Below are 15,211 nucleotides of genomic sequence, written 5' to 3' on the forward strand. Positions count from 1 at the left end.
CACTCGTTAAGCTGGGACGGCCCAGCATGAGAGTGGGTTGCAGAGGACCAGTAAGCAAACATCATTCCTGATGAAGGTAACAGATTTTACAAGAATGGACATCTCTAATGGCCCTTTGCCTCTTCCCACCAGCGTCCAGGCATGGACATGGATACAGAGAAGGGCGCCCTGCAGTGCTCCCAACAGATGCAGAGGAAAGAGCCATGGAAGAACATAACCAGTGTGCCACTCAATAACGGCATTGAGCTCAAGAAGGCGGAGACGGTCTGGAAGCTCCCCACTGTAAAGGAGATTACCCACAACCATGTGGCGGCGGTGCTGGACAATGACCTGGAGAATCTGAAGACCCAGGAACTGTTGGGACAGGTCCACAGTATCCTTAACAAGCTGACCCCGGAGATGTTCCAAAAGTTGATGAAACGGATGACGGCGCTCCCCATTGACACCGAGGAGAGGTTGAGAGGCGTCATCGACCTCATCTTTGAGAAGGCTATCTCTGAGCCAAGCTTCTCCGAGGCCTACGCCAAAATGTGCCACTGCCTTACTGAGGTGAGGGACGCCTTGGTCATCACAGATGTGGTTCATCAGATTGAAATTCAATATTTTGGCTCAAAGTGTTGAGTTTGAAACTTGGCATAAATGAATTGAGTATCTTATACGGTGCAGTTGGGCTCCAGTGATGGCCTCTAGTTAGAGCCACGTGTCTGTGCCACTGATGGAAGTGATGGGATGAGGACCTGAGGAGCGTCTTTGACCCAAATAAACTTTGCTCCCTTTATTGTCTTATTAGTTTCTCACATACGTTTTCTCTGCTCGTTCCAGCTTAAAGTCCAAGCCCAGGATAAATCGGGAGCCAATGTGAATTTCCGCACGCTGCTACTGAACAGATGCCAGAAGGAGTTTGAGAAGGACATGGATGATAATGAGATCATTGAGAAGAAGCAGAAAGAGCTGGAAGCTACTTCAGGGGTAAAGTTCTGAGTCATGAAATGTTGAATCCTGTACAATGACATGAAAGTACAATCATTTAAACTTTTGAGTTCAGAAAATACCTTTTTACTCAGATAACAGATGCAGGTTGTGATGTTGGACTTGTAAACCTCCAACAGTGTTTCTCATCCTCCCTCTTTCTTGTGTAATTTCCCCCGACAGGATGAAGAGAAGCAGCTGCTCAGCAAGGCGCTGACAGACGCTAAAGACAAGGCCCAGAGACGCTCGCTGGGAAACATCAAGTTCATTGGCGAGTTATTCAAGGTCAAGATGCTCGCAGAGGGCGTCATGCACAAATGTGTAGTGAAGCTCCTGAATAAGCATGACGAGGAATCCCTGGAGTGCCTCTGTAGACTGCTGTCAACTATCGGGAAGGACCTCGACTTCAAGAAGTCCAAAGTACGCCACGCTTGCACAGTCACAGTCCCCATGTAGAAAATCCACTGGAGGACTAGTAAACTCCATAGTGGGATATCAATGCTGTAATATGTATATTTCACATGTTGATATTGTGCAGCTCAAACTTGTTTTTTAGGGTTTTTTGCATGATCTTCTAGAGCAGGGGTGTTAAACATATGAGCCAGACCAGTAAAAAAGTATCACAATTATCTTAAAATTAAAACTTTAAAGTTTTTCTTTGTTGCGGCACCGAGTATACGTGATGAAAATGTCGTTATTTTCACAAAACCAAACAATTTCTACCCAAAATAACTACAGTCTCAACATAAAGCCAATTTTATTGAAACCTTCTGACGCAAAATACATTGAAATGTCCTGAAAACCACTCGTATAGTTGCTGCATTATGCATGTTTTTACAACTCACCGATTAATGAAGTGGATTATTTGGGACTATGGAGGATGGTCGCGGATGTGTGCTGAGTTCAGAGCTCTAAAATTGTTATTTTCCTCTTCACATTGGAATTATGATCATCCTCAGTATCCTGTCTTTTTCACTTGGTAATCGGACCACTTCTTATTTGTACTGCAGGGTTTGTGCCAAACAACTGCTACACATTTAACCTTTTTCAGAAACACATCTTTCGCGCTTTCACAGACTTTGTATTACGTGATTCTGACTTCCTTTATGTGATATTTTCAGCTCCGTATGGACCAGTATTTCCAGCATATGGAGAAGATCATCAAGGAGAAGATCTCTTCCAGGATCCGCTTCATGCTACAAGATGTTCTGGAGCTGCGGCAGGTAAATCCACTGACAAACACGAGAGAAGCATCTTACTTTATGGGACTTTTCAAGTGTCATTGTGAAGACTTTAAGAGCAAAAGGTGTTGAGCTGAAAAAGCCTGCCAGTTCACAATCCGGGCAAGAACCCCAAAGTTCTAGATAATTCCCTTTTGATATATATATATCTATATATAGATATATATATCTTTTTTTTTTTAAGTCTCTATCGATTGAACTTTAAATCTTAATATCCAAACATCAAAAGGCAGGGCATTTTCTTGTTATCTGGCTTTTGTGTTCTTGTTATGATCTCGCTGCTCACCTTCTCCACCCCACCTCAGAACAACTGGGTGCCCCGGAGAGGCGACCAGGGTCCGAAGACGATCGCCCAGACCCACAAACAGGCTGAGCTGGAGGACCACAGGCAGCAGATGAAGGTCCAGCAGGCCCTCATCTCCAAGGAGGAGTATGGTGGAGGCCCTGGCCGGATGGGCTGGCGAGGACCTGGAGTGCCCATCTCCAAGAACCGACCCATCAACGCCTCTCGCCATAGCACCAGTGCAAAACCAGCAGATTCTGGTAGGTTGTTGTCCTCTCGTGATTTTCTTCAAAAACTCAGAATCCGATTGTGTGAAACTCATCTTGTCATTATGTTTTTTTTCCCCTCATGCTCCGATTCAGGCAGCCGTCCAGCCACCAGCACTCTGAACCGATTCTCAGCCTTGCAGCATTTGTCGACCTCACCGAGTTCTTCGATGGACTCAGACAGAAAGATTCCTCAGAGGTGAGCGACAGCCAACTCCCGTCGACACCAACTAAACCAACACAGTCTTTTTTTTTGTTTTGTTTTGTTTCTTCCCCTTTCTAACCCCGTGCTGCTGCTGTTTTGACTTCAGAAACTGCTGGAATCGAGAGCACTGTGACCGTTTGGACCGCCAGGCCCGTGGAGGAGGCGAGCGCTCCGAGCGACAGCATGACTGGGACCGAAACCGGCTCCAGGTCACCAAGTGCAGTTTCAGCCGGGAGAATGAGGAGCGGAACCATGAGAAAGAGCAGCATGGTGCGGCCGATCCCGTTGGCCCGGTGGCGAGAATGACCGAGGACCATGGCCGCCGAGAGCAGGCCAGGAGCAAAGAGAGTGGTGGGTGAAGAGCAGAGAGAAATCTGAATTATTCATGTCTAGTTTCTTAGGATCAGTGAGTATCCACTGAAGCAAAATATCCCACACAAGATAATAATTAATTTGATATTAACAATGGCGAGTACACAGAAAATGAAAGTTGCAATTGTAGTTATCGTCAATCTACTCGTTCAAGAGTTGTAGTAACTACAAGACTGTAGTTTGCAGGTGCAGTTGCAGCATTTCAGAAAAGTTGCGTCCACCCCCCCCGTTTTCCAGTTGGAGCATTTTCTAAAAGTATTTCCAGTGGCACTGAGCACCATTTTTGTGTAAATGCAGCCTTATTCTAAAGAGTCCAGGTAGTGTAAGTAGATGGAGCTTTGGGAGTTTGAGTCTTATTCAAGGAATCTGGGTTTAGTTTAGAGTCCAGGTCTGTTTTGAAGAGTTCGTCAAGAAATCAGTTGATTTCACATTGAATTCCCCATGAAGTCTTAATGAGATCAAGATCTCTCTCGGATAAGAGACAAAGTGCAAAGTCACAATTAAAGACAAAGTAAAACCCACAAAACACTGAATCTAGTTCAGTCCCAATCACTAATTTGAAACAGAAATGAGCTTGATGCCGGCCATGTCGTTCTTTTCATTTCCACTGAACGTTTGTTTTCTTTCTGTGTGAACAGTGAAGCGGGAGACGCCATCCACGCCTCCACCTCCCCTTGCCCCCACTCCCGCTCCCACCCCCACCGACAGCCCCACCCCCACCAAGCCGGCCTTGTCCGAGGAGGCGTTGGTGAAGAAGTCCAAAGCCATCATCGAGGAGTACCTCCACCTCAACGACATGAAGGTACACGATGGCCTCAAACCACCTCTAAACCAGCGGCTGTCTGCTGTCTGAGCCACGTAATCACTCACAGAACTGAGACACTGTGTACAGATGGTTGATGCTTCATGACCGTGTGTCTTTGTGTGGTTCCCTTAACAGGAGGCTCTGCAGTGCGTTCGGGAGCTGAACAGCACGGAGCTGCTCTTCGTGTTTGTACGAGACGGGCTGGAGTTGACTCTGGAGCGCAGGGCCATCGCCCGGGAGCGCATGGGCCTGCTGCTGCACCAGCTTCTCAAGACCAGCGTCCTGCCCACACAGCAGTACTACAAAGGGTCAGTGCACAGCCCCACCTCCACCTCCTATTTCACCCACACGTCTTCTCTAAACAACACTGCCGCCTGACATTTCTGTATATTTACATCTTCATTTTGAAGGCAGCTGAATTTACATTGCAGGTCTTTGTTTATGACCTGAACATTAGCACTGCAACAAACAAAGTTCAATTAAATCAATAACATTTCTAATATATTCCTATACATTTCACATTTTATGACGGTATTGTTAGTGAGTCTTTGGTTTCACAAACATGTGCTTTCATGCACAGTAATTATACAGACTAAGGCACGTGAAAAGCCTGATTCCTCCTCCTCCTCCTTTCACCTTTAAATTAGCTCTGATGGCAGCTTCTTGTTTGTGTGCTCAGGCTTCAGGTGATCCTGGAGGTGGCTGAAGACATGGCCATAGACATCCCCCACTTCTGGCTTTACCTGGCAGAGCAGACCACGCCCATGCTGCAAGAGGGGGGCATCCCAATGGGAAATCTATTCAGGTCAGGTCCTCACAGTGCAGCGAAACACACACACACATGCACACGCTGGTTTGAAGGACATTTTTTGGCTGGTTTGGGGTTGAACTCATGCTGAGCTCTTTGGTCTGCAGGGAGATTTCAAAGCCTTTGATCCCTCTGGGCAAAGCTGGAGTTCTGCTGGCCCACATCCTCAATGTACTCTGCAAAGGAATGGTGAGCGCTGCTTTTAGAAATGATAATCTCATGTTCCAATGAGAATTGAACCTGTTCATGATGTACAGACACTGTGTCCCTTCAGTCATCCCTTTGTCTCACCAAACAGAGCCATGAAAAGGCGGGGACTATGTGGAGGGAGGCGGGCCTCCAGTGGAAAGACTTCCTTCCCGAGGACGTTGATGTCCACAAGTTTGTGACGGAACAGGTGAGTAGAAAGTGTTTGGATTTTACCGCCGGAGTCTCAGACTTATTTCACTACCAGTTCACTTTGATCTCATCAAATTACAGCAAAATAACTCACAGCTCTGCGTTTTTCACTTTATATCTATGCAGTTAAGTATGAGTGCGTTCTTATAATGTTGACATTTATTCAACCTGAAATTTCTTTGACAAAAAGTGTCATCTGAAACCTTCTTTGACAATGAAACGGTAGCAGTTAAAATACTTGTAACAAATCTCTAGTTAAAAGTCACATAATCTCCAAAATCAAACTCATTATTTGCTACTACCAGGGCATGAATGTTTTATCAAGTTCATTATAGCAAGTTTCCTCCAGGTCCAGAAATATATATATGAAAAACAAAAAATTGTATTGGTCAATGTGGTCAAACAAACCGTTTTCACTGCAGCATCATCCTTCAACTGACCGTTTGCTTCTTTGTGTTTAAGTTGTACAAAAGTGAAAATTTGTCAAATTTTAAAATGGAATCAAAGAAAACATTTTGGAGTAGTCCACAAGTTATTTATTAATAAGCGGTCCAGACACTCTCTTGAGAATTTTTTCTTTTGCTGGTATTATTATTGTTAATCTAATTTAAAGTCTGAACTACAAGGGGCAAATTAAAAATTACTGCACATTCCACACCTTGTAATGAATAGTAATGTAATGTTGGACATTTTAAATGTAATTGTGCAAATCACTTAAAATTGTTTCATATTGCATGTTTAAGTAATTAATTAATATCTTACAGTCCTAACTCTTTCTTTTTTTTAAGCAGCTGCAGTAAAATTGTATTCAACACATAATGATAAACTATACAATAACGACATCACATGTGTTACAAACTGTGGGTGGGATTCATTCAGATTCTAGATGTTTATGGACAAAATATCCACATAATTTCAGCTTAAACTGTAGAAAGTCTTTAGTGCAACTTGTTTATTTTAACTCCACAAGTTCATTCATAGTGGGTTTTTTTTTTCAAAAGTTTGAACTGTAAATTAAACATAGAAATTGAAAAGACGTTAAAGTGGTGGAGAGGGACTGATGCACGGGTCGTCAGAGGAGCTGATGGTGCTGCTGCTGCTCTGTGTGTGCAGAATGTGGAGTTCACACTGGGCGACGAGACAGAGAAGAGTCTGACGAAGGAGTTGAGCACCGCAGAGCTGACAGAACAGCTGGAGAAACTCCTCCAGAACAAGGCCGACAACCTTAAGATCATCGACTTGGTGGAGGTTCGTTTCAGTGCTATTTAGATCACGAGTATTCCCGGAGTTATTCACTTTTCTACAACATTCGTTAGCTTGTCACGCTCCCTCATGTGCTGTTCAATGGAGTTTCTAAACTTAATTAACAGTCCGATGGCGGATTCGCTTTTTAAACGATACTGAAGTTCCATAAGTCAATAGTTGGTGCTCACAGGTTATTTTGATCTGTTTGTTTTGATCAGACTTTATTGAAATCAGATATATGAAATGGCTCCTGACCTAAACTGCAAACCTAAACTTTGCAGTTTTCTATATATAAATTCTATCTACCTCTGAAGAGCCAGAGCCACAGAAAACATAACTGAATGAGGAGTTCTAAAAAACTAAATGCTGAATTAGGAACATTCACGGACTGGTTAGTTTAGTTTAGTTTAGTTTAGTTTAGTTTAGTTTAGTTCATGTGTTAACTTACATATCCAACATTGTTTCCTGACCTAGGAGCAGGTGGTGGTCCCGCCAGAGCCTGAGCCCGCCCCAGCCCAGGAGCCTCAGCACCCTGCCGCCTCTCCTCCTGCCTCAGAGGAGGCGGACCTGAGCAGGGAGGACAAGGAGGACAAGCTGGTCAAGATGGATGCAGAGAACATCCAGCCAGACTCGCCCCAGTCGTCCGCCATTGACAAGAAGTTCCAGTACAAAAAGGGTGGGTCCCTGAACCTTGACACATTTCAAAACAACAATCTTATATCCTTCACACTCCTCAGTTAGCAGTTTGTCATTCATGTGCGCATCAGTCAAGCCAAAAAGTCTGAAAAGTCTTGTTGTGTCCTTTTTTACAAGAACAATGGAATCCAGTCGACCCAGAGGAGATGGAGAAACACGAGTTTCATCTGAATCTGCCGGCCATCACTAATGTCGTCCGAGATAAGGTGCAAACACCACACACATCAGACATCAGACTCAAGATGTTACAGCCAGCAGAACGAGCAATTATTATGTCGCAAAAAAAGGTGTTTCACAGTGGAAGAAAGATGGCACATGAAAAAAATAGTATTATATACATATGTAATGAGCTAAAGAATTCCTGTGAGAAAAAGCGACACAGAGCAACAGTACCTCAAAATGGGATTTAAAAAAACCCAAAACAAAACCCTGCTTTGTATCAAGAGGTAATTGTTCCTGACAACTCATGTCAACTATTGTCTCGGTCCTCAATAGTAGTGCTGACTTTTCATGTGGACTTTTAAGAAATTGAGTTTCCCACCCCTGACACACAGGTTGCTTGAAGTATTTTTTGTGGCGTGAATGAATCTGACTCTGCTTTCGTCTTGTTCAGGCTAAGAAGACTCCTCTGCGGCAGCTTGACCTGAGTCGCCGAGCAGGATTGAACTGTAGATCCAACTACACACCCTCACTCGTTAAGCTGGGACTGCCCAGCATGAGAGTGGGTGGCAGAGGAAAAGTAAGCAAACATCATTCCTGATGAAGGTAACAGATTTTACAAGAATGGACATCTCTAATGGCCCTTTGCCTCTTTCCACCAGCGTCCAGGCATGGACATGGGTACAGAGAAGGGCGCCCCGCAGTGCTCCCAACAGATGCAGAGGAAAGAGCCATGGAAGAACATAACCAGTGTGCCACTCAATAACGGCATTGAGCTCAAGAAGGCGGAGACGGTCTGGAAGCTCCCCACTGTAAAGGAGATTACCCACAACCATGTGGCGGCGGCGGTGGACAATGACCTGGAGAATCTGAAGACCCAGGAACTGTTGGGACAGGTCCACAGTATCCTTAACAAGCTGACCCCGGAGATGTTCCAAAAGTTGATGAAACGGATGACGGCGCTCCCCATTGACACAGAGGAGAGGTTGAGAGGCGTCATCGACCTCATCTTTGAGAAGGCTATCTCTGAGCCAAGCTTCTCCGAGGCCTACGCCAAAATGTGCCACTGCCTTACTGAGGTGAGGGACGCCTTGGTCATCACAGATGTGGTTCATCAGATTGAAATTCAATATTTTGGCTCAAAGTGTTGAGTTTGAAACTTGGCATAAATGAATTGAGTATCTTATACGGTGCAGTTGGGCTCCAGTGATGGCCTCTAGTTAGAGCCACGTGTCTATGCCACTGATGGAAGTGATGGGATGAGGACCTGAGGAGCGTCTTTGACCCAAATAAACTTTGCTCCCTTTATTGTCTTATTAGTTTCTCACATACGTTTTCTCTGCTCGTTCCAGCTTAAAGTCCAAGCCCAGGATAAATCGGGAGCCAATGTGAATTTCCGCACGCTGCTACTGAACAGATGCCAGAAGGAGTTTGAGAAGGACATGGATGATAATGAGATCATTGAGAAGAAGCAGAAAGAGCTGGAAGCTACTTCAGGGGTAAAGTTCTGAGTCATGAAATGTTGAATCCTGTACAATGACATGAAAGTACAATCATTTAAACTTTTGAGTTCAGAAAATACCTTTTTACTCAGATAACAGATGCAGGTTGTGATGTTGGACTTGTAAACCTCCAACAGTGTTTCTCATCCTCCCTCTTTCTTGTGTAATTTCCCCCGACAGGATGAAGAGAAGCAGCTGCTCAGCAAGGCGCTGACAGACGCTAAAGACAAGGCCCAGAGACGCTCGCTGGGAAACATCAAGTTCATTGGCGAGTTATTCAAGGTCAAGATGCTCGCAGAGGGCGTCATGCACAAATGTGTAGTGAAGCTCCTGAATAAGCATGACGAGGAATCCCTGGAGTGCCTCTGTAGACTGCTGTCAACTATCGGGAAGGACCTCGACTTCAAGAAGTCCAAAGTACGCCACGCTTGCACAGTCACAGTCCCCATGCAGAAAATCCACTGGAGGACTAGTAAACTCCATAGTGGGATATCAATGCTGTAATATGTATATTTCACATGTTGATATTGTGCAGCTCAAACTTGTTTTTTAGGGTTTTTTGCATGATCTTCTAGAGCAGGGGTGTTAAACATATGAGCCAGACCAGTAAAAAAGTATCACAATTATCTTAAAATTAAAACTTTAAAGGTTTTCTTTGTTGCGGCACCGAGTATACGTGATGAAAATGTTGTTATTTTCACAAAACCAAACAATTTCTACCCAAAATAACTACAATCTCAACATAAAGCCAATTTTATTGAAACCTTCTGGTGCAAAATACATTGAAATGTCCTGAAAACCACTCGTATAGTTGCTGCATTATGCATGTTTTTACAACTCACCGATTAATGAAGTGGATTATTTGGGACTATGGAGGATGGTAACGGATGTGTGCTGAGTTCAGAGCTCTAAAACTGTTATTTTCCTCTTCACATTGGAATTATGATCATCCTCAGTATCCTGTCTTTTTCACTTGGTAATCGGACCACTTCTTATTTGTACTGCAGGGTTTGTACCAAACAACTGCTACACATTTAACCTTTTTCAGAAACACGTCTTTCGCGCTTTCACAGACTTTGTATTACGTGATTCTGACTTCCTTTATGTGATATTTTCAGCTCTGTATGGACCAGTATTTCCAGCATATGGAGAAGATCATCAAGGAGAAGAAGATCTCTTCCAGGATCCGCTTCATGCTACAAGATGTTCTTGAGCTGCGGCAGGTAAATCCACTGACAAACACGAGAGAAGCATCTTACTTTATGGGACTTTTCAAGTGTCATTGTGAAGACTTTAAGAGCAAAAGGTGTTGAGCTGAAAAAGCCTGCCAGTTCACAAACCGGGCAAGAACCCCAAAGTTCTGGATAATTCCCTTTTGATATATATATCTATATATAGATATATATATAGATATATATATCTTTTTTTTTTAAGTCTCTATCGATTGAACTTTAAATCGTAATATCCAAACATCAAAAGGCAGGGCATTTTCTTGTCATCTGGATTTTGTGTTCTTGTTATGATCTCGCTGCTCACCTTCTCCACCCCACCTCAGAACAACTGGGTGCGCCGGAGAGGCGACCAGGGTCCGAAGACGATCGCCCAGACCCACAAACAGGCTGAGCTGGAGGACCACAGGCAGCAGATGAAGGTCCAGCAGGCCCTCATCTCCAAGGAGGAGTATGGTGGAGGCCCTGGCCGGATGGGCTGGCGAGGACCTGGAGTGCCCATCTCCAAGAACCGACCCATCAACGCCTCTCGCCATAGCACCCGTGCAAAACCAGCAGATTCTGGTAGGTTGTTGTCCTCTCATGATTTTCTTCACAAACTCAGAATCCGATCGTGTGAAACTCATCTTGTCATGATGTTTTTTTTCCCCTCATGCTCCGATTCAGGCAGCCGTCCAGCCACCAGCACTCTGAACCGATTCTCAGCCTTGCAGCATTTGTCGACCTCACCGAGTTCTTCGATGGACTCAGACAGAAAGATTCCTCAGAGGTGAGCGACAGCCAACTCCCGTCGACACCAACTAAACCAACACAGTCTTTTTTTGTTTTGTTTTGTTTCTTCCCCTTTCTAACCCCGTGCTGCTGCTGTTTTGACTCCAGAAACTGCTGGAATCGAGAGCACTGTGACCGTTTGGACCGCCAGGCCCGTGGAGGAGGCGAGCGCTCCGAGCGACAGCATGACTGGGACCGAAACCGGCTCCAGGTCACCAAGTGCAGTTTCAGCCGGGAGAATGAGGAGCGGAACCATGAGAAAGAGCAGCATGGTGCGGCCGATCCCGTTGGCCCGGTGGCGAGAATGACCGAGGACCGTGGCTGCCGAGAGCAGGCCAGGAGCAAAGAGAGTGGTGGGTGAAGAGCAGAGAGAAATCTGAATTATTTATGTCTAGTTTCTTAGGATCAGTGAGTATCCACTGAAGCAAAATATCACACACAAGATAATAATTAATTTGATATTAACAATGGCGAGTACACAGAAAATGGAAGTTGCAATTGTAGTTATCGTCAATCTACTCGTTCAAGAGTTGTAGTAACTACAAGACTGTAGTTTGCAGGTGCAGTTGCAGCATTTCAGAAAAGTTGCGTCCACCCCCCCCGTTTTCCAGTTGGAGCATTTTCTAAAAGTATTTTCAGTGGCACTGAGCACCGTTTTTGTGTAAACGCAGCCTTATTCTAAAGAGTCCAGGTAGTGTAAGTAGATGGAGCTTTGGGAGTTTGAGTCTTATTCAAGGAATCTGGGTTTAGTTTAGAGTCCAGGTCTGTTTTGAAGAGTTCGTCAAGAAATCAGTTGATTTCACATTGAATTCCCCATGAAGTCTTAATGAGATCAAGATCTCTCTCGGAAAAGAGACAAAGTGCAAAGTCACAATTAAAGACAAAGTAAAACCCACAAAACACTGAATCTAGTTCAGTCCCAATCACTAATTTGAAACAGAAATGAGCTTGATGCCGGCCATGTCGTTCTTTTCATTTCCACTGAACGTTTGTTTTCTTTTTGTGTGAACAGTGAAGTGGGAGACGCCCTCCACGCCTCCACGTCCACCTCCACCCACCCCCACCCCCACCGCCACCCCCGCTCCCACCGCCGCCCCCGCACCCGCTCCCACACCCACCCCCGCCCCGAGTCTGACGAAGGAGTTGAGCACCGCAGAGCTGACAGAACAGCTGGAGAAACTCCTCCAGGACAAGGCCGACAACCAGAAGATCATCGACTTGGTGGAGGTTCGTTTCAGTGCTATTTAGATCACGAGTATTCCCGGAGTTATTCACTTTTCTACAGCATTCGTTAGCTTGTCACGCTCCCTCATGTGCTGTTCAATGGAGTTTCTAAACTTAATTAACATTCCGATGACAGATTCACTTTTTAAACGATACTGAAGTTCCATAAGTCAATAATTGGTGCTCACAGGTTATTTTGATCTGTTTGTTTTGATCAGACTTCATTGAAATCAGATATATGAAATGGCTCCTGACCTAAACTGCAAACCTAAACTTTGCAGTTTTCTATATATAAATTCTATCTACCTCTGAAGAGCCAGAGCCACAGAAAACATGACTTCTAAAAAACTAAATGCTGAATTAGGAACATTCACGGACTGGTTAGTTTAGTTTAGTTTAGTTTAGTTTAGTTTAGTTTAGTTTAGTTTAGTTTAGTTTAGTTTAGTTTAGTTCGGACATGCAGGTACACAACAAAACAAAACATAAAATAACTCAAACAAACAACAAACATAACAGAGCAACGCAAGCAAAACAAAACAAAAAAACGTAACAGATAACTAATTAAATAATGGCCCGTCGTATCCGAAAATCAACAGTAATTCGTACTTCTGTATTCGTACTTCTGTATTCTTACTGTGTGTGTGTGTTTGTGTGTGTGTGTGTGTGTGTGTGTGTGTGTGTGTGTGTGTGTGTGTGTGTGTGTGTGTGTGTGTGTGTGTGTGTGTGTGTGTGTGTGTGTGTGCAGGCCAACCTGGATGAGCAGCAGACCTCTAACATGTTCGTCAGAGTGCTGATGACCTGCGTCTGCCAGGCCGCCATCATCCGTGAGTCACCTCCCCACCAAGATGACTTTGATTTTGAGAAATTCCTTCCTTCTGATCTCAGAGAACAAACTCTTCCCTGGCAGGCAAGAAGCCGTTCAAGCTGGACAAATCTGTGATGAAGCTAAGAGCCGGACTGCTGCAGAGATACCTGAAGGACGAGCAGAAGGAGCTGCAGGCTCTGTACGCCCTGCAGGCCCTCATGGTGGAGCTGAAGTCGCGTACCAGTAAGCAGAACACATTTCAGTATTTCTGCCCTTTCTGTGTAAACAGACGTCGTTTTCAAAATGTTGTCATGTAAAGGTGAAACTTTTCTGAAACAAAAACACAAAAATGATGCATTTTCTCCTTAAACTGATGTCGTCTAAACGGGGCCTCAGTATTACACTGGGAATAAAGTTCATGTTAGCTTGGCCAGCGTTGCTCGCGGCTACATGTTAGTCTTTGAGGTGATTTCAAAGACTTGAATTACTTAGTGGGATCGAAGCGTAGATTTGACCAGTTATTCAGACTGAAATGTTCCATTCACGTGGCCAAACAACACACTCTCATCCGTTTTATCATCATATCAGTTGCTACTGTCTTTAGACGGATTGCTCTGAACTGAAATGAACTTTCTCGGGTGCACTGAGGAACATTCCTGTAAAATTTGTTTGTTGTTTTCCCCAGTAATCAACGAAACCAAATGAATGTGATTTAAGCTATTTGACTAAAGACGAGACGGATATTAGACTCACTAATTAGACAAGGTTTCTGAAGATTTTATAAAATCGTACATGGTGTACTTTGAAGTTTCTTTGTTTTGTCTATATCTTTTTAAATGTTTGTATCAATGATCGACTGAGTCATGGTAAAGTGATCTTTAGTGTGATTCGCTCCACATGGGAACAGCAGCTCATTGTTTCTCGCAAAAATAATCCAGATGAGTCACATCACAACATCACAGCAGCTGAATTCAAGCTGTGTTTTGATGTTTCAACAATATGTAACCTCGGAGGTGTCTCTCTTCGCGTTTCAGATCTGCTGCAGATGTTCTTCCATTGTCTCTACGACGAGGACGTGCTCACAGAGGAGGCCTTCTTCAAGTGGGAGTCCAGCAAAGATGGCGCTGAGCGGCGGGGCAAGGGCGTGGCCTTGAAGTCTGTCACCACCTTCTTCGTGTGGCTCCACAAGTCAAACAGCAGCAGCTAAAGAAGCACGGTCGATTCAGATGTAATCTGAATCACCAAATTCCTTCCGCACGAACATAAAAGGAAAATAAAAAAAAAAACAAAAAAAACTATATATATTCTTCAGCTGGGAGAGATTGAAATTTGGATCGAACGTTCGATCATTTTTTGTTATTTTGTTTTTCCTGCAAAACTAAATGTCTTTTTTTTTTTAACTGAATACTCTTGAGAAGAGATTTAAGAGAGAGGACGCCGTCAATGCAGTTTTCCTCAGTATTCTCTTTTCAGATGGCTTTTTTTCCCCCCATCTCGCCACGGCAACACTATTCAAGATGTTTTTGATTAACGACCGATCTTTAGAAGAAGAAAACAAACTGTCTGTTCACATCTATATTTTTGGAGGAGTTCACCCTTCATCATGCACGTGTGCGGAGCTGCTCCTACACGGCGTAGAGCTTTTTGTTTTCCAGTGTTCCCCACCCCCCTTCCGGGTTGGATGATGCGTGGAGTGCGTGTTTTATAATATCATAGAAAACTATAAAGAGGGCGCGGTCTCAGACGGGGGCCACTTCCAGGATGGACAACGAGGGCGGGGTGCAGACCGTATAACCTCAGGGGGATGATTATGCTGGATTCAGGAAATGACCCTTGAATGAAGAGTGCAGTGGTATTTGATCAGGGAAAAAAAGGCACAAGATGCATTACGAGGACTTTTCCTCAGAAAACTAAAACATTCGATTGAACTAGGTTGTGATTGCATCTGGGAAAGGCAACTTTTATATCAGTCCCTTTATGGACCGATTGTGACCAAGAGTTTCTACTACATGGGCTTTTCTGAATTATGGCTGCTAACTTAGGGTTTTTGTTTTTAACATTAACATCTTTTGTGTTTACCCAGTTGAGTTTTGGGACAGGCTGGATTGAACACGCCGCTCACTTTTAAAAGGTTGCCTCAACGTGCCTCCAATTGAATTTTGGTACAATGTGGTGTGCAGTGCAAGTAACTGCTCCAGTTGGTGCACCAGCTGCCTCACATACTCACTAATA

At 44.2% G+C, this 15,211-nt stretch overlaps 1 protein-coding gene across 1 annotated transcript; it reads left to right on the forward strand.

Annotated features, from left to right (window-relative positions):
* Window positions 1–26: 26 nt before the first annotated feature.
* On the forward strand, window positions 27–14,186 carry LOC308124345 (uncharacterized protein; the record flags this gene model as incomplete). Its single annotated transcript, XM_080487266.1, has 28 exons — window positions 27–32; window positions 133–549; window positions 823–969; window positions 1,153–1,389; window positions 2,091–2,192; window positions 2,516–2,753; window positions 2,856–2,958; window positions 3,071–3,315; window positions 3,975–4,138; window positions 4,277–4,449; window positions 4,821–4,946; window positions 5,057–5,138; window positions 5,248–5,346; window positions 6,462–6,596; window positions 7,068–7,269; window positions 7,407–7,495; window positions 7,903–8,010; window positions 8,111–8,527; window positions 8,801–8,947; window positions 9,131–9,367; window positions 10,069–10,173; window positions 10,506–10,743; window positions 10,846–10,948; window positions 11,059–11,303; window positions 11,963–12,177; window positions 12,920–12,998; window positions 13,082–13,222; window positions 14,014–14,186. 28 exons carry the CDS (start codon window positions 27–29, stop codon window positions 14,184–14,186), a joined length of 4,773 nt encoding a protein of 1,590 aa, XP_080343392.1.
* Between the last annotated feature and the right edge of the window lie 1,025 nt (window positions 14,187–15,211).

This window comes from Lipophrys pholis, assembly GCF_963383615.2.
Source record: "Lipophrys pholis genome assembly, chromosome: 19".
Lineage (NCBI taxonomy): Eukaryota > Metazoa > Chordata > Actinopteri > Blenniiformes > Blenniidae > Lipophrys > Lipophrys pholis.